This window comes from Carya illinoinensis, chromosome 7, assembly GCF_018687715.1.
Source record: "Carya illinoinensis cultivar Pawnee chromosome 7, C.illinoinensisPawnee_v1, whole genome shotgun sequence".
Taxonomy (NCBI): domain Eukaryota; kingdom Viridiplantae; phylum Streptophyta; class Magnoliopsida; order Fagales; family Juglandaceae; genus Carya; species Carya illinoinensis.
Window position 1 is genome coordinate 29,620,858 of NC_056758.1, and position 19,992 is coordinate 29,640,849.

Genomic DNA, 19,992 nt, shown 5'->3' on the forward strand with positions numbered 1-19,992 from the left:
ATGCCATCTCAGCCACACGCACTTGGCAAAATTAGGAGTTTCTTGAAAAGGAATTGTGGGGGTGTTTTTGAAATTGTCGATTCAAGTTACCTTCACAGGTGATGAAGAGCCTCTACAAATCCACTAAAGAAGTTTTAGGTTTTTCACACACAGCTCCCAAAAGTGATGCAGGTGATTGTCATTGATTCTCAAACCTCCACCCCTTCCCACCACAAAAACAGAAGAAAAAGAACAAGTCTTTTGAATAATCTTTCTATCATGTTCTTCATACAAGTGAATGTTTGCTTACTGAAACAGAAGATATGAGAAGGGAGAGTAGCATTCTGCCCATCTGTTAAATAATTGTTTAATAATCTTACCCTCATAAGCAAGACAAGTACACAACTGGTACGAGCATTTGCACCCAACACCACTACCAGTGTACCATATTAGATATACGTAAAGAAATTACTGAAGGTGAGCATGAGAAGGAGTTGAGAGATTCTTCTTAAGTTCAATTACTCCATCTAGGCTGATGCTTTCTCCCTTCAAAAACTGCGAGTACCATTTTGCAGATAGCTTGGGGTATCTTCTCAGATCCGGATCATCCAAATCTACATAGTACAAGCCATAGCTTGATCCAAAGCCATCCAATAACTCGAACACATCCATGAAAGCCCATGCAAAATACCCTCTCGTGTTTGATCCATTTCTTCCAGAATTTTATGAAAGGAATGAAGGGAAGGAAAGAGAAAAGAGGAAAGAATTACATGATGTACAAAAATATATCATATCCAATAACAAAATTTGAATAAACCAAGAGTAGACCGACAATGAGACAACAGATGGTTCTATTTCAAGTGTAAGAAGCATAAATAACCTCAATGTATGCTCTTTTTCAAATATTTATGCAATTTTAAGTTATAAAGTGGAGATTTCGATTATGTGTGTGCATACCCAATTAATGATCGAATACACGGGTGTTTGACAAATTATAAACAACTAAGCGATGAATTTAAGCCATAGTAGTACCTGAACGATAATGGTCAGTTGGATATATTATTGGTTGTAAGAGTGCTCCAGAATGTGAGCTAATAGTTGATTAGAAGAAATTGGTCTCACATTGACCTAAATTTTTGCCAGAATCATCTGAACCACTCTTAAAACGATGACGCATTCATTTGAGTCCAGTTTATTAAGGGCGCATCCAGTCATTGCAGAAGAATTGTGATCAAGTCTTGCACTTCTCTTACTCTTACTTCTCTTTGAGGAAATTTGTATGTCCGTGTGTATTCATTAGGAAAGCGAGGGTGTGTGTGCGTGCATATATAGGAAGTGCAAATAATGAAAGCTATTGTTTTTTATTGTGACTACAGTTGGTGCTCTGCATCTTAAAAAGCCTTACTTCCCTGTCACAAATGGATGGATTGAGATATCAATATGTGCCTAGGGAGAGAGAGAGGTCCATTTTTTTAGTCCTCAATATTAAATCTCGAAGTTTAAAATCTTAGTTCTTTTTGGAATGCATGAAGGAATAATTTTATCCAGTGGTAGTTAGCTAGGCAATGCATACCTCAATGCATCAAGCACACCTCCAATGTATCCATGCATATATTTCACCCTTGATATGTCATCCAATGTTGAATTTCGTTTCATCCGCTGACCTAACATGAGATGCCATCCCAGCTTCAACGAATAAATCATGCATGATACATGATGAAAAGACATTGCATAATGGGTGTTACAATCCTAACCAACCAACAATTTTATAGTGCGGATCACAATGACAAAACTAATTATAAGATGGTTGAGTAATTCTTGATAATTTCCTGCAAACCGCAGCTATTCTAGAGGTAGGAATTTAGGAAACATGTGGCCAAAGAGATTAATCACTATGACACTATCCCATCCTCAACGCATGATGGACAATTATCTAATGGGTTTAAGAGACCATACAAATTGGCATGATTAAAAAATATATCAACATTTTGTTCAACATTATTGTTCTGTTAATACCATTCATGTGCGCAGGGGGGTTGGGGGCAAATGTTTTCGGCTGTCCTAGGGTGAAGGTTTGCATTGAGTTTGGTCCATATAGGAATCATCATAAAGTTTCATAATTTACAAAAATCATCTCATGATTGTGGTAAAATTATGGTATGGGAGACTTTTTGACCAAACATAATGCCCACTTCTGAAAGGAACAAGAGAAGAAAACAAAAACAATTCTCAACGAGAAACTACCCTACCCTGTGTGTGTGTGTGTGTGTGTGTGTGAGAGAGAGAGAGAGACCATTCTCATAAATGTAAATAGGAGGGTTGCCGTAAACTTGCTTGACATACTCCAGCACTCCTCGCAGACCCCAGGGTGCAATTGGAAACTTAGTAAAATAAAGCTGGTTAGTGAAGTGTAAACAATTTAAACCAACACAATCCTACCTTCAGGCTGAAAACTTCTACTCCATGTTTTATCTTTCAACTCTCACCTCAAATGCCGAGGAATTCCTCTGAATTTCTGACACAACCAGAGGAGGAGTTATTTGTGTTCATCTTTTGTAAGATGCATATGGAAATACAGCAATAATATTTATCAGAAAATGCCTGGATCACTTGGTTGGGTACATTGGCAGAGTCTTAATTAATTGATCTAAACACGTATCAAGGCAGAATAATACGGAATTAATGTGCCACTATGTGGAAATAGAGTAATAAATCAGTGAGTGAAACTGACTCGGTGAATGTGACCAGTTGTAGACTGAAAATTGTTCATTTGTAATGATAAGCAAAGAGACTTACGGATTAGTTCTATTGCAGCATCCAAGTCGTAGTCTCTATATTCCATTTTCAGGCTGCTGCATCTGTCTCTGACATACATGTTGTTGTAATGTATTAACCCTATGAAGTCAAATGAACCCTTTACCAGTTTGGATTCAAGATTTGTGAAGGCTGGAAGTCTAGAACCCACATTTTGCTTCATTGTAGTTGGATAGTCTCCAAACACCAAAGGATCTAGAAACCTGCGACACAAAGCAGGTGCACTACAGTCAAAGCCTTTAAATAGTCCCAAAAACAACATAAAACTTGACTAGAGGAATTCCTCCATTGCCCCAACTCTTACTACTTTTTGGCCCACATAAAATTGAAATTACAGTTAATAGAAGTTAAAATGAAAGGTTTTTTGATGGGTTTAAATAACAAATGAATAAAGCAAAGCGTAGAGAGACCCATTATATAAACAATAAATGAGATGAGGAAAAAGAAAGGTTTAAAGAGGTTACCAGCCAACATGGAAATCAATGGCTCGTTGAGTTGCAATTGCATCTTCTTTTGTATCTGTCAGAGGAGCTAGCCACCAAGCATAGATGCTGAGCCCTATGAATCCATGTTGTTTGTCCTGCATCAAAGTACCTGTCTTTGTAACAAACCCAATTTTAGTTTCATAAGAGTAAAATATATGGACACTGTTGATGAATTGACATATCATATATTGAAACTCCTCTTATGAAAAGCTTTAGATAGATACCTTATACTTTGTCATGTACAATCTTGCAGCCGAAGCATGTGCCAACAAGATATTATGGGCAGCTGTGTATGGCTCAGATGAAGAATTTCCCTTGGAGCAGGGAAACACCCCAAATGGAGGAGAACATCGCTGAGGAGGTGTAAATCCCTGATCATAACCTCCCAGGACATACACATTCGGCTCGTTAATGGTGCTCCAATAAAAAACCCTATCTCCAAACTCTCGGAAGCACATCTCCGCATAAGAAGTAAAGTCTATCCTGCATCCAGATATAGATCATTTGATAGCATTGATTCCTATGCCATACTTGGCGAGAGAATATACCCCAAGCACAAAAGGAAAAATCGAAACTTGCAAGATTTAGGAACATTACACAATCTCTCGACTAACCCATCCTCCATACTCGTCTTCAAGTGCCTGAGGAAGATCATAATTGTGTAATGTAACATGTGGTTGAATTCCTGCACAATCAAAGAGGAAAATCAATGTTTTGGAAAAAAAAAAAAAAAATCCCAAGGTATGGTTAGGTTAGCAATTTGGGAACACCGAGCAACTAGATTTTAACTTCATTATAAAGGAAATTTGGCTTTAACCATGGCTAACTAGTTCATCGATGAGATTGTTGTAATATTCCAAACCCTTTGGATTGACAGGTCCTCTTCCATCTGAAAGGATAGCACAAGCATTTTTGTATAAATATATAATCAAAAAACAATTACTAGGAATATGATGGTTCTTATTTAGTAGAGCATCATAGTCTGGTGATCATACTTGGAATAAGTCTTGACCATGAGATCGAAAATCTATAGGCATCTAGGCCTGTGTCCACCATGAGCTGCACATCTTCCTGCAAGAGATATAGGAACCTGATTGTAAGTCGACTGAACTACAGAAAAAAAAAAAAAAAAAAAAAAAAAATGAAGATGTTGTTGGTTCAGCCACAGCTGTACAAACATGAAAGGAAATTTTTCTTTCCTTTATGACATTGAAAGCATTAATTGACCTCAGAAAAAAATCTATGATGCATTCCTAATAAAGATAAAAGCCCATGAATCATTCCTATTAAAGGATCTTCAATCGAAACATGTAGAATAAACCTTATACTTGTGATATCCATCACATGCTACATCTCCAGTGGCACCATGTGCTCTCCCTGTAAGTTTGAAAAGGAAAATTACAATCATCAGTCCACCAAGTTTTTATCTTTGGGCATATTGATGATTTTTCTTTTATTCTCTTTCCAATGCCCACGGTGCAGAAAGTTCGAGTAATGTTAGTTCATGTTTAGGCTTTAACAATTAAAAAGATGGATTACCAGTCTCATGGGTATAACCCAACATCATGGTCATGATAAGTAGCAGAGAATGATAGGCTACTAAGTTTGTAGTTCCGTAGATAATATGCAAAATGATTTCGATCATACTATGAAAATTGATCTTGCTTTTCAACCATGAAATTATATACATTAATGTAAAATTTACAGATTTAAAATATAGGCAAAAGATTTGAATAACAAGTAATGTTGCTAATTGTATGCGACTTTACTTGTTCATAGCAAAACTCCCTTAACTAGCAGCTGCTGCAAAACAAAAGTCTATATTGCATTGCAAGAACAGTTCCCATGCATGCTGGTTCTTTTTGTTTGAATGAGTAACTGATACACACATACATGATCCTTGCATAACCCTTTTCATAGCTATATTTTATAAGAGGATATTTTAAGAAAATAATTACTTGTTTTAAGTTTTTTTTTTTTTTTTTAAATGACCACTTCAGAAAAAGGTTGTGTTCCAGTTTGGTTAGCCAGATGAGGTGTTTTGCCTATCTAAACAGTTTTGTTTTTTTGTTTTTTTTTTTAAGTTTTGAAAATATTTACCAAATAAATAGTAAGTAAAACAGAATAAAACTGATAGCAAACAGTACAAAACTGACAGAAACAGTAACTGAATATTGCTTATCCCATCTCATCAACGTAACCAAACGAGGCCTAAAAAGCTGTGTTACATAGTTTTTGTTTATTCCGTAATAATGAATGGATTTGGAGGTACCGTTTGTCCGGTTTCCAACCTTGCAGTACTTGTGAAAATTAGTCTAATGACAAAAATAGGTCAAATATTTTATTTTAAAAAAAAAATTAAAAAAAAAAATAGACTGAGTACCGGCATGTGCATAGGTGTCCCAAATGCTGGGAGTCCTCCCATCTTCGCTTGCTGCTCCCTCCACCTTTCAAACATGAGACATGCATGCATGAATCATTCATCAAAAATATAACTTTTCTCTTTTATTTTCCCTTTTATTGTTCTATCCTTCTAATCATGGATGGATTTAGCTAAGAACAAACAGAACCAGACTTCACAAAGCACAAGAACCATGGAAGCCATGAATTGCAAAAAGACAGAGATTAACTGACCTGATAAGCCGAGGTACCTGCACCGAAAACAAAATCAGGTGGGAAGTCATCCCTGCTAAAGTAATTGGAGCTATAAACTCCCAGTAGTAATGCTACATTCAGCACAAAATTTATTAGCAACAAAGAGAGCTTCATCATTTTCCACCTTATTATTAGCACCTTTTTCTATCACTGGCCGCATAATGTATTAGAATATTTATTTCAGGTTGTTCAGAGAGAGAGAGAGAGAGAGAGAGCGCATAAAGTCCTTTGTCGCGATCTGATTGATGATAATTCATTCATTTGCTTCCATACAAGTTTTGTCACGTATGGCTTGTATAAAGTTTTGCATGCACGACAATGCGACATATACATATCAGATAATGGAGAGAAACGTGGTCGTTTTGCCTTACCAAATTCCGTTAAACCGGCTAGTTATGTTGTCTCTAGAAACAGTGTTTGTAACGAAACTGATAAAAACAAAAAACAAAAAACAAAAAAAAAAAAAGGTTCCGAAAATTGATTTGGCTACTACCAACGTCTAACTCCCATACCTATCTGGCTGTCTGTCACCGAGCAAAGCCCTTTACAATCCAATCATTTCAAGAACTTTTAACTTTTGGAGAGTAATCATTTCACTTTGTTTTTGTACTTGGCATGACTCGAATTAGGAAAATGGATGTTCATTCATTGTTACTTGGTGTTTTCCATTTTTCACTTTGTGAGGTAATTAAGGCAATTGAGCTCTCTTACAAATTAAATTATTTTTTTATTAAAAATTAAATTCTATGAGACATATCTACATCCAAAATCATTCTAAGATATATAGATAGCACATCGATTGAAATTCAAGAACCAACATTATCAAATTAGTTTTATGGCATATGGCTAGACATTTAGGACAAGTTTAAGGAGTGAAATAATATGAGAATTTTGTAAATAGTAAAAAGATAGTTACAAATAGTAGTGAGAAAGTTTGAATTAAGTATTTTTTGAATTTTGAGAAATGAGAGAAAAAAAATTGAATAAAAAATATTATAAAATTAAAATATTATAAAAATATAGTTTTATAATATTATTTTTGTTTGGAGATTTAAAAAAGTTAGAATTGTTTTTTTATTTTTTATATAAAAGTTTAAAAAAGTTGTAACGAATAGTTTAAAAATTTTACATTTGAATTATGTTTGGAAATAAGATGGGATGCGATGCGATGAGATGAAATGAGATTAAATAAAAATTTTATGTCTCAGCTAAGGCTCCCAACCTGCCCTTAGTTACCAGCCTTGTAGAAGGAAGACACTACAATTTTAGAATAAAATTATGACTAGTACTTTATTTTTTTTTTTAAGATTTTAAATTTTTTAAATGATTCGTAACTTGGTAGATAAACAAAAATAAATAAATTGTGAGATTCAAACCAAGTCCATAGATTTAAAATTATACCAGCTAATTTGTAATCTTGTGAGTCAATAAAAAAATATTCCACTCACCAAACCTTATCATGGTCAGCTTTGCCTACCATAGGCGGCGGCTAACTTGACAATTCTATCCCAAAAAAAACAAAGAAAATGAAAAAAACATCACATCTATTCATCAACCTTTTCTTCCCATCGTCTTACCTTCCCTCTTTTCATTTGAAGTTATCTCGTGGGGCAAAGAGCCACCAGACTGGAGGAGGCATCTTCCAATCCTAACATAACATGATCTAATAACATGATAATATAGAGTAAACTTTAAGATCCTGAGTATTGAAGCACACTCCTGCAATTCATAGCAATTCATTGAGAACCCAGCTGATGCTTGATGCTAAACAGATTAAGAAGATGAAAAAATCAATTTGCAAGCCCGGTTCTTGACATATCTAACCCATTATTGATGTAGAAACATTTCACATCAACTAACATAAAAAGTAATGGTATTTTGACCTTTTTAACTGCAATATATTCCACAACAAGTAGAACACTTTTAATTTCTTTCAATATCCGTAATAACCTGCAAGGGCACATCCTCCGCCCTTTTTATAAGCTCTCTAACAACAAGTGTCTTTATATAGTTGTATAACTCTATCTTTAATCATACGGGATAATCAAAGAGCAATATCGATCAACCATGATTGGCATTCCACTCAGAGCTGCAACTTCTATAAACTATGAGAAACCAACAGTAAATGAGTAGGGAAAGACTAACTGACGAGAGAAAGCTTTCTGCTACTCCTAGCAGTATTTTGAAAGCCTAAGCAGGATACATATAGATATATATATATATATATATATATATAATTATATATATCCATTACCAGCTTCATGTACATACCTCTGCTCACCATGTTCACTGCCAACAACAGAGAAACCAACCTGCATGCTGATATTGAGATAGTGAAAAACAAAACTAATCACTTGATTCTAAATAGCTTGAGTTTGCAAAACCCTTTACTGGAATTACATCTCGTTTCAGGAAGCTCATCAGGAATTTTTTAGTGTCAACATTTTTACAATCCACTGTCACAATATTATCTTGGCAAAAACACAAGAAAATAACAGGAAACGGTAAATTGGAACGTATAAAATAGAAAAATGTTATGTGAAAGTTGTATGTATATCAGAAACATAACAAACACGCATAATATCACCACAATTGTGTTAAGACAATCCAATAAGTTCATAACAATCAGCATACGTAAAAACCTTCATATTCATTAAAACACAACGGGGATCCCTTAGTTCCACAAATTCTTCAATCATTAGATATGCGAATGAGAAATGATATAACCAATAAACCACAACAAAGATACCCACAACATAGAAATAAATGTTTGACAGCACTAGGTGTATAATGGCCAATCCGTCCACGCTCCAGAGACATGCCCATTCTCACAGACATAAGCTCGAACAACCGGCTCACCATCGTCGTAGTACCCGAAAGTTCGTCTCAAACAATACGCGGAGTGCAGACCCCAAGTCTCTTTGCAGGGACAGAACGCGCAATTCAGACCGACCTTGCTCCTATTCCCATCGCTTATGGTTCTCCACACCCGTGACCTCTTGAAGTTTTTGAAAATTCCTCTGAAAAGCATATAATTCCGCTTCTCCTCGAAGTGAACACACCCCGGCCAACCACAAACGTAAAGACAATCATCCCGGAACTGTCTAGCGAGGAGCTTGCTCCCTTGCTCGCGGCTCAAATTCCAAACTCCAGAAGCCAAATGCGAGCGCATAGACCGATAAATCTTCCTCCTCTTCGACGCCGTGAACTCTCCTCCCACCGTAACAACTTCACCACCAACAGCGTGGGAAACATCTTGGGAATCCGAAACGTTGTAAACAGTATCATAACACAGGTCGTCAAAGAGTGACCAGGAACAAGCAGCTGTTGGATTAGCCTTATCTATATGATGGCTAGGACAAGGGGCAGTGGAGGATGTTGGGATATTTGATCGTGCAATGGGATACGTGCTTCGGTTCTCGTTCCGACCGAGTTCTCGTTCGAGGCCGAAATACGAGTTCTCGAGGAGCACGCCGGCGTGGAAGAGGCCCGGGCAGCAGACGGCGATCTTATGAAGCGCGGCCCAGCCGCCGGGAGGGCAGGAGGAGCTGGCGACGGAGGAGGAGAGGAGATCGGAGACAACGGAGGGGATGGCGGTGGAGCACTTGTGCCGCCAGCAAACGGTGCGGATCAGAGACGAGAATTTGGTGCAGACGCAGGCGAGGCGGGCCCATATGCGCGGGTCGTCATCAAGCTTGAAGAAGATGCCGAGCACGATGTCTTCCGATAGCTTTGAGAACACGGTGTCCGTCATTATTGATTGGTTACTATGGATATATTGAAATGGGCGTGGATTTATAGAGAAACTGTGAGATAGGTATGGATTTTTTTCTTGAAAAAAAAAAAAAAAAGTTAATATTGCGGAGATTCTCAGGAGATATGAAATTATGAATCGGGGGTTTTGAAGAGAACGAGAGTGAGAGACGAGGGCTCGATTGTTGTGTGCGAAACTAGTGTCGCGGCGAGGGACCGAGTTTATCCTGTGTCGTGCGAGGGACGAGGACGAGGATCGAGAGATATAGACGCCTATATTGAATTTATGATGTGTTATTACTATAGGTCTAATTAATTTACCAACAAGGATTAATAAAGTTTAGAACATACCAAATTCGTGTAATCTTTCAAAAATCTCATAATAGAAAAGTTGAATAGTTTAGGTTTTAATTTTATTAAAAACCTTGCACAAGATTTCTATAAATTACTCTTTTTAATATTTTATTTATATTCTCAAGGCAAACAAGTAGGAATTGTAATATATAATACGTTAACTCAATACCAATATAATACAAAATTAACGGATTTATATTTTATATAAAAGGGTTTGAGTCAAAACGAATTAATCTGTCAAGACACGATTAATAAATAAGTCAATTCATCCACAATAACTCATTTAAATTTTATTTCAAAATTACAATTAGTAGGTAGTCTTGTTGTTTTTTTAAGATATGGTGAATACTAAAAAATATAGTGGAGGAGATAGAATATCCCAGATCCAAATAACCAAATTCAGCCTATCAAAGAGCCCCTCTACTAAAAGATAGGTGAATGAAAGAAGAAAAGGGAGGAGACAAAGAGTGTCAAAAAGGACTAGACCACTTCTAGGGGACATTCTTGGACTTCAACTCCTTTAGCTTCTTCAACCTCTCGATAAGGAGATGAGCGAGGAGATCTCCATTGTATAGAGAGGAAGATAGAACATGAGAGACTATAAATAAACATATTATAGTGAACTATCTCCTCCCCAAAACTCCCTGGACGTAGATTTTACGTTGAACCACGTAAATTTGGATGTCATTGTCTTTTTATCTTCTCTATATTTATTTACTGATCATCGCTATGTATGTATGTACTGACGCTGTACAACCACACCAAACCAACACCGGGGGCTCCACTCTATACCAATCGATGCCCAAAGAGTCTCAACAAGCTGGGAATGAATATTTCTCTCATTCTGACCTGTTGCACTATCTTTAGACATTAACATATAGATTTAAATTTTTATGTAAAATTATATTAAAATTCAACTCATTTACTTAAAAATGAGTTAAAATGGATCATATGGTATTAACCCATTTTTGATTAATAATTAAATAAATCATGTCATCCGTTACTTAAATGCATCGTGTTATGGTTTAAAAGTCTGGTCCATTTAGCTTAATGGATTATATTCAAATTGACCTATATAGTCAAATATCCATGACTTAAAACAAAACCAACACAAATTGTCACTTAGGACAAGTAAACCAGAGTTGATAGAATATCTATCATATATTCTCATTTTTCTAATTTTGAGCAGAATGTGTTAACTCGTTATATTTTAAACTAGTTTACGAATAAATTCGAGACGAAACCGGTATCTCCTCCCTCCTTCCCTAGTCAACGCGAGGGGTGGGAACTGGTTGCTTTCGCATTGGATGCGTAATGAATGGGCAACAAAGGAAGCCGTCAAAGGACGCTTCCAATTGGCATTTCCTACACTTGTTTTAAGTTGGCTCCATATATAGCCGAATACCTTACGTAACCACCTTACTCAGTGACTGAAGGACAAGGACAGACATTAACAACGCCAATAAGTTAGTGACTATATTTGTATCCATACCGTTTTCACAAAGATTCGACACAAGACAGCATAATAATGATTAATGAATGAGATTTGCCAAAGCAGAAGGCTTCTAAACTTGAAAATGATGCGCATTGCCACAAGCCAAGCCACCCAAAAACAATCTGACTCTGGGCAGGAACTGCTTTTGAGCATTTTCAGAACGACTACATTATGCGGTTATTTAAAAAATAATAATAATAATAATTATTATTATTAAAAAAAACCAGTAATTCTATTGGCAGGCACGCATCGTACACATCTGTTGATAAAAAGTTAAAAATTAAAAAAAAAAAGTTCTAAAAACAAAATGCCAGTAGCTTGCTGGTAAATTCCAAACAAGGCCAAAAGGAAATGGTCGGAGAACCCTACCGATACAAGTAAAATCTCTCCTTTTTTTAGCCGTTGTAAAGGGCATACCAAAATTATGTCCACACTAAAATCACCCTAAAGAATGTTTGGGACAAACATGGCCACTAAGAAGCAGAGTAATTTCCTGGAACATTTTACAGCAATCAATAAATCCTTACCCGTAAACACACAAAATTTAAAAAATGATAATGATTACAGTATATGGTTTGCATAAAGAAAGAGGCTGAGGTATCAATATCCAACACCCTAAAATTATGAAAATATGGAATTTAGCAAATCTCATCTGCAATACAAATATGGTGAATGTGCAAGTTTCAATCTAGAGGCTTCAAAAGGATTTAGAAATCATTTTGACAGTTTAGAAAACAACCACAAAATCCAGTCTGAAGTCTGCCCATGAAAGGTCTGGCTATTGCTTGCCTAGGATACTTTACTGGAAAAGTTTTTTTCAACAATAAAAAGGCACACTCATAGAATCTTCAGGAATCAACAGATCACCTGCAATCAGATCTCACCTGCCAAACAAGTTTGCAATCAGCATTCTGGTCGAAGCCAACACACATATACAAGTTGAGAATATCACATATACAAGTAGAAAATATCACGTATATAAACAAAGAACAATAAAACAAAGATGCTGACATAAGATAGTAACATGGTTCCATCAATGAGCAGAAAAGAATTATTAAGGGTAAGGGGACCTGGATAAACTCTTGCTCCTGCTCCTGCTCCTGCTCCTGCTCCTGCTTGCACTGTGCCTCTTTGGGCTTTTACTCTTTCGTTTCTGACGCTGAAAAAGAGGTAAGATGAAGTGTTTTCTTTAAAAAAATATGTAATAGAAGATCGAACTAAATCCAATACCAAGATTCTAGGACTGGACATTGATTCAGAGAACAGGTCTGTTAAAATGGCAGGTAATATAGATACCTATTCAATCACGATACTTTCGAAAACATTTTTAAAAACTTATCAAGTTAGATGAGGCTCTAATAATTAAAATATCCCAATACCATATCTCTGTACCAATGATCCAGCCACCCATTAAATGAGGGCATGTTGCAACATTTCTAATTGGCCTATTAATATTCAGCATCACAAAAAAAAAATTTGTTCAAACAGAAATAAAAAACATACCGAAGGCACTGGAGATCTGGATCTTGATCGAGATCTGCAAAAGTTCCAGAAACAACCCATTTTAAAATCCACACGTTCCTTTTACCAAATTTGATCCAATAGCCCTTGATGCCTCTTCCACGGAGTTACCATATCCAAACGGATACATGGAAAAGCCATAAATATTTAGCAGTTCAACAAGGAAAAATATCAGGCCGATATATATAATTCCAGCCTATAAATGCAACCTAAATTCATAAAGAAAATATCGTAATGAAAGCATCACAAGGTATTTTCAAGACACCAGTGGACTGACAGGGAAGAGAATTTGTCCCTACTGTACCACAAAAATCCAGAGAAGCCAGATAGTGCGGCCTATTAGCTTTGGCAAATGTTGGAGCAGAAAATGATAATGAAATCGTCTCTACTGCTCATTGTTGGTGCTATTCAAATCCCAATGGCATTTAGTTCACAGATATCCAGCTTTAAAAATTGCAACCATGATCTCCTTTGTTCCCAATCTAGCACCCATGGACAGTTGCAATGCTAAAAAGAATTAGAACAAAGAGGCACCATCAAGGTTTCCAAAGCTGCCCATCTAAAAAACAGCATACCTCCACAACCAAAAGAGTTGCAGGCAACTGAACCATATCCCATCAAGATCCTAATTTCCAATCCCCACTTCGCAGCATGTATCCATATCTAAAAAACAAAAAGGCAATTTTCACACAAACAAAGGAAAGAAGAAGAAAAATGAACATTGACGTGCACTTGCTCCATCACCCCAACCTTTGAAGGCAGAAATAGTGAAGATATTAATGTGAAACTAAAACAACAAATGAAAGAACGTGTATGACAACCAAGAGAACCTGTTTGAAAACTCAAACAAGTTTTCCAGCACAATACCACATCAATCTAAAGAGAACGCAAGTATTTCTTCCCCCCACTTGAAAAGTATACCTTGAAATGTGACAGAAATACAACTCCCAGATTGCATTTGCTATAAATAGCATGCACATCAATGCATGCCTAAAAAAGAATTGACCACATATTCAGTAATGACAGTGGAGTCAAGATTGCAAACGGCCCCGTTTGGAAATTGAGATGGTTTCAACCCATCTCATCTCATCTCAATATCCAAACACCACTCAAACACAAACACTTTTCAATTTCAACTTTTCATCTTTTTCACCTAATCATTACAACTTTCCCAAACTTCCAAACGAAACACAAAAACAATTCAATTTTTTCAAAGCTCAAAACAAAATAATATTAAAAAATTATATTCTAACAATATTTTCACTTTATAAATTTTTTTTCAAAATTTTCTCTCCTTTCCCAAATCCCATAAAATATATCAACTCAAACCATTTCACTACTATTCGTAAATTATTTCACTACTATTCATTAATTATTTCACTTTTATTCATAGATTTCTTATCTCATCTCATCTCAACATCCAAATGACGCATTAGTGACTAATTTATATTTGAAGGCGAACCAGGTGCAACTAAGGTTTGCCCAAAGAAATGCAAAGACGCATTCAAAGAGACAACAACTGCAACACAAGCATGAAGGGAGAAAAAAAAAATCAAAAGATTTCATCCCTAAAGATGCCCCAAAAAGTCACAAGCCCCCAGACAGATCAATAAATCAGTCAACAAGATAACAGTATCTCATAAATATCTTCCATCTTTAAAAAAAATGACACCTATTAGCATCTAGTGTGATACGTTTGGCTTTAAAAAAACACCTATGGGAGAGAAAAATACATACCCTGACATAGAACGAGACTTTGATCCAGCACGAGAACGGGAGGGAGATCTAGAGACAGATCTCGACTGCTCTCTAGCAGGTGAGCGGCGAGAAGATTTGGTTTTTGGAGACTTGCTGCATTACAATCAGAGTTACCAAAAAGGATAATAACTCCAAGACATACTACGGTATCTACAACTTTATAGTGGTCAAACCTCTTGCTCTTGCCGTGACTAATACTTCGGCTACGACTGCGACTGCGACTGCGGCTATAGCTCTTGCCTCTCGAATAAGATTGACCACGACTAGGGCTCCTAGAGGCATCCCTCTTTGAATCATATTCCTTTACCTGTAAACAAATGCAATAATAAACAAAGACGAGTACAAAGAGCGGGAAACTAAAATATTCAAAGTATCAAAGTTAATACATACACGGACATATGCCTTAGAAAATGCATTTCGAAACTCAGAGTCATCAAGTTTTTTTACCTGCATTGGAGAGAAGTAAAAAAATTCAGACATTACTTGTTTGTTTTTTCACAACACTTCACAACATCTCATCTCATCTTATATAATCATTAAAACTTTCCCAAATTCCCACGCAAAATAAAATAAACTATTCAGCTTTTCAAATCTCAAAACAAAAATAATATTAAAAAAATATATTCTAACAATATTTTATTTAATTTTCATCTTTTATCTCAACTCATGAGGCCTTAATTTTGAGTGAACTCAAGCTCGTTGGAGGCCATTCAAATTGGTCATCAACAATCAAGAAAGAGATTTAACTTACTGCATACTTCATGTCTTCATAGTTTGTGTAATCCACAACCCCTGTTGTGCCTATAAAAGAATCAAAACAAAGATTTAGAATAAAAATTAAAAATTAAAATTAATAAAGAATAAAAAAAAAAAAAAAGTCAATCCCATGTTTTCTTCTAAGATCTTGGCTAGAACACCGGTATCAAAGTACAAAACAAACAAATTCAAATTGAAGATAAAAGTCTTTTTTCAACAATAAAAATGCAATTTTATTCAATCTGACAAGGTGGTGACATCCAAGCACACAGTATACAATCTATAGGCCTAAGAATTCGAAGAAAATCCTGATATCGAATATCAATAATACAAATATGAGTGACCAAACAAAGAAATAGGTTTTTAAATGAAAAAAAAAAAAAGGTGTCCACTGATTGCTCAGAGTCCTCAAAACACCGACCATTTTGTTCTTTTCCTAGACACCACCTTAGGCAAAAAGGAATCAATTTCCATAAAACTTCACAATGATGAAATATGGCTCCATAAAGAATATATATATATATATAAAAGCAGACAACAATCACAAAAGCCCATCACTTCCTGTCAGAAATCTGTATAAAAAAAACAAGTCCTTTTGAAAACAAGGAATTCAGCATAGCTCCCATTAGACAGAGAAATTTCTAACTGCAAATTAACTTTCTTTCAAATTCTTCCTCCATATTAAAATGAAGGCAAGATAATGAACACCAATAGAAAGCAAGAACCATCAAAACTAAAAGTCTAGAATCATATCAAAATCTGAAAACACCATCTCATATGAAACTTCAAACAAGACCATTAGGTGTTGATTGTGTTCTACCACCATTCTCACGGAAGACTTGGGAGAAACAAACATCCCCAGCTTGTCGCATGTGATCCTGATACAAGGCAGTGAGATTAATTTGAAATTGAACATTTCAGGAAATTTTTAACTCTACCAAATACTTCACATGCACATACACATACACATACACATACATACAGCAGAATAGTTATAATCAGGAGCAGTTGCGAATTGTTCAACATTAATGCTCACCTTAAGGTCTTGCCATGAAGCAGAAGGGGGCAATCCAGTGACGAGCACTATATGATGGAACAAAGAACAACTTCAGATGACATAGTATTCGCAATAAATAACAAAGTAACATAGTGTTGAATAAAATACACACACACCACGAAATTCAGAGCGCCTGGATACTCCACCACGTCCACTCCGCCCACTGCTATGACTACTATAACGATCTCTTGATGACGAATGCCCACGGCCACCATGTGCAAGTTCCACCTATAAAGATGTGAGGATATTCAAGATAAGCAGAGAGCATGGACATCATGCAGTAAAAGCGAGCACCATGAACGCACAAATAAAATTGACTAACCCGTAGCCGATGCCCATCAAAATCATAGCCATCACGACCACGAATGGCATCTTCAGCATCTTGAGCATCTTCAAACTGTAACAAACACTATTAATAAGGGGAAAGAAAATAAAACAAAGAAACCATACAATTCAAGAAGCACTAATCTCACCTCAACAAAAGCATAACCCGGGGGCCTAGGCGGTACCTTCAGATCGATGTGGGCTATGCGTCCATACTGAGACATGAAATCTTCTTAAATAACCAAGATCAACCATTCTCATTAATCAAAGCAAAGATATACAAATTATTCGAGTCCATCTGCAACTCGCATACATCAATCTATTAATAAAAGATACATAAACCATAACCCAGTAAAAGCATTCAGACCTCAGCTCAGAGAGAGCTATATAATTCTCGCCTTACCTTTCCATGTCTATTTTAAAGCCTACAGATTCTAAGTTCAGGTTCATTAAACACGACACCGATACACACTCTTTTTTTTTTCTTCTTTTTTTAATGGATAAGAAAATTTTTATTGAGACAAGTAACAAGGCAAAGCCAAGTACGTAGGAAGTATACAAATACTGAACCTAATTACAATTACATGTCCATTTTCCGCCCAGTATTGCGAAAAGCTAAAAACATGTCACGGTCGAACCAATCCAAAGATTTACCATAACAACTAAGTTACCTTGTAAAATAAGTCCTCCACTTCTCTCTCACGAATATCAGCTGGAAGATTGCCGACATAGAGAGTCCGGCTCGCACGGCTACTCATTTTTCCTGAGACAAATAAATCTATCAAAAACCATAAACCCAACTAAATTAAACCCGGAAAAAAAAAGTAGCAATAAAGATATATAACAAAATGGCTCCATTTGGTTGTTCAGAAATTTCAGTAAAAGAAAACAGCATAAAAGTCACAAATCTGAGTCTTTTCATCAAAGAAACCTAATATAGAGATAAGTAGTTTAGGAAATACATCAAACATCGATGAGACAAAGGCATCTAGAAACGCAGAATCCAAAACTCAAAACTTAGTTCCCTTTTCGATTTCCCATGCCTTTCTCGGCCATAAAACCGGGGAAAGCGACCTGAGAATCGGGGTTACCAGGGTTCGAATATGGCGGATGAGATGACTAACCTTCACAGCGCAGACGCGACGAAAGGATCTGATTAGGGTTTTGAGTCGGGAGAATGAGGGAGAGGTACAACAATGCAGGATAAGTAAACGAACTGTGGTTAGGTAAAGGTGTTACCCAAATGTACGACTCTCAGAGTATTCATCCGATCCTTATAAAATTTTATATAATTTAATTAAAAATTACATCTTTTAAATTTTATTCATTTTCTAAAAATTTGATACATCTTATTCTATATCTCTATCTCTATTCTATTAAATAATATTTCTTTATTTTTATTATTTTTTTCTCTCACCTATTTATAATTGTAACTACTAACGCTTTTATCTTATTATTTATTTTTCAAATATCATTTTTTACTAAATATTTATATAATTTTGACTACCAAATACAATATTATTTTTCAAACTGAAATCTGTATTATAGAAATAGTAATTTTTTTTAATATGTACATTTTCTAACATCATGGTATTTTTTTAATATCTACTCTTTATCAATTTATCTAATAGTAAGACCTAATCACGTATTGATGATAAAAATTTGTCATTTTTGTAACGATAATATTTTGTGTCTTTTCTCCAACTATAATATTTTTTGTCTTTTCTCCAACGATAAATTTTTTTTGTCTTCTATCAAACGATAACATTTTTTGTCCTATATTTAACAGTAATTTTTTCCTCTATAAATACGCATTTTGCTAACATTCACATTCTCACAAACTCAAGTCTCATTTGATCTAAAGAATCGAAATTCAACAGTCTCTCATGATCTCTCACTCCTTTCATCAAATGGCTCGTACATTCTTTTGCAAATTACTCACATACATATACTCTGAAAATGATAGCGATATTATTCTTAATGACGAGACCGATGGACAGTCAACGAGGCATCGTGGCAATCGCCAACGCCGTAAGTTTATTCGGCGTGATCATATTAAGGCCATGAGCACCTATTCCGCAATTATTTCACAGAAAATTCAGTATATCCCTCGAATCTATTTCGAATGAGATTTCGGAAGAGTCGTCACATATTTCTCCATATTCTAAATGAGGTAGAGTCTTACAAATCATACTTTGTCCAAAAAAGAGATAATGCCAAAAGACTCGGTTTATCTTCTATGTAAAAAATAACTGCAGCACTTAGAATGCAGGCATATGGGGTTACTGGAGATTTTATGGATAAATACATACATATTGGTAAAAGTACCGTAATGGAGAGTCTCAAAAAATTCTCTGAGACAATAATAAGTATTTTTTCAAATGAATATCTATAATCTCCAAATGCCAATGATTTACCCAATTGCTTGTTGTTGCTAAACAATAGGATTTCTAGGAATGCTGGGAAGCATTGACTGCATGCATTGAAAGTGAAAAAATTGTCCTGCAGCTTGAAAAGGTATGTACTCTAGCTATATCCGCGAACCAATTATTATTTTAGAAACAGTTGTTTCATATAATTTATGGATATGGCATGGATTTTTTTGTATACCCAGTTCACATAACGACATTAATGTACTATAGAGATCTTTTATTTTCATAAAATTTGCCCAAGGGCGTGCTCCTCTAGTCAATTACACAATCAATGGCAACAACTACATTATAGGGTATTACCTTGCGGATAGTATTTAGTCCAAGTGATGAACTTTTGTGAAGACGATTCCATCATTACAAGGGAATAAGAAGAAAAATTTTATGAAAGCACAATAATCCGCAAGAAAATATGTCAAGTATGCATTCGAGGTACTTCAACAACGATTTGAGATCATTCATAGACCTTCTCGAATGTTCAAAGTGAATGAACTAACAAATATAATGAAAAACATGTGTTATTCTACATAATATGATCATTAAAGATGAGCATAATGATAGTAAGGGTCCGAACATTGAGTATGATCAACTTGATGATGAAGTCCCGGAACT

General features: G+C 35.6%; 3 protein-coding genes across 13 annotated transcripts; all 3 read right to left on the reverse strand.

Annotated features, from left to right (window-relative positions):
- Positions 1–220: 220 nt before the first annotated feature.
- Positions 221–6,188, reverse strand: LOC122315667 (beta-glucosidase 11-like). 3 transcript variants are annotated; one of them, XM_043131731.1, is made up of 13 exons: positions 5,913–6,177; positions 5,662–5,725; positions 4,600–4,655; positions 4,274–4,349; positions 4,096–4,167; positions 3,876–3,963; positions 3,503–3,761; positions 3,258–3,373; positions 2,776–2,996; positions 2,466–2,494; positions 2,273–2,360; positions 1,553–1,643; positions 221–691 (listed from the first exon to the last, which is right to left on the reverse strand). In XM_043131731.1, exons 1-13 carry the CDS (start codon positions 6,048–6,050, stop codon positions 448–450), a joined length of 1,542 nt encoding a protein of 513 aa, XP_042987665.1. In that variant the 5' UTR covers positions 6,051–6,177; the 3' UTR covers positions 221–447. The 3 variants fall into 3 exon arrangements, with proteins under 3 accessions (XP_042987665.1, XP_042987664.1, XP_042987666.1); XM_043131730.1 differs by having other exon boundaries at positions 3,258–3,391; positions 5,913–6,166; XM_043131732.1 differs by lacking the exon at positions 2,466–2,494 and having other exon boundaries at positions 2,273–2,387; positions 2,771–2,996; positions 5,913–6,188.
- A 2,376-nt stretch (positions 6,189–8,564) lies between these two features.
- Positions 8,565–9,956, reverse strand: LOC122314770 (phytochrome A-associated F-box protein-like). Its single transcript, XM_043130352.1, has one exon. It carries the CDS (start codon positions 9,685–9,687, stop codon positions 8,713–8,715), a length of 975 nt encoding a protein of 324 aa, XP_042986286.1. The 5' UTR covers positions 9,688–9,956; the 3' UTR covers positions 8,565–8,712.
- A 2,172-nt stretch (positions 9,957–12,128) lies between these two features.
- LOC122315607 (serine/arginine-rich-splicing factor SR34-like) lies at positions 12,129–18,232 on the reverse strand. Of its 9 annotated transcripts, none has more exons than XR_006244072.1 (16): positions 18,076–18,232; positions 17,623–17,714; positions 17,101–17,166; positions 16,950–17,024; positions 16,744–16,855; positions 16,607–16,653; positions 16,367–16,448; positions 15,566–15,615; positions 15,205–15,261; positions 14,988–15,121; positions 14,794–14,907; positions 13,632–13,719; positions 13,361–13,538; positions 13,039–13,072; positions 12,606–12,694; positions 12,129–12,419 (listed from the first exon to the last, which is right to left on the reverse strand). XR_006244072.1 is itself a non-coding variant. In XM_043131619.1 (14 exons), exons 2-14 carry the CDS (start codon positions 17,707–17,709, stop codon positions 12,416–12,418), a joined length of 951 nt encoding a protein of 316 aa, XP_042987553.1. In that variant the 5' UTR covers positions 17,710–17,714; positions 18,076–18,232; the 3' UTR covers positions 12,129–12,415. The 9 variants fall into 9 exon arrangements, 4 of the variants coding, with proteins under 4 accessions (XP_042987553.1, XP_042987555.1, XP_042987554.1 ...); XR_006244071.1 differs by having other exon boundaries at positions 13,039–13,152; XR_006244073.1 differs by lacking the exon at positions 13,361–13,538.
- Positions 18,233–19,992: the final 1,760 nt, after the last annotated feature.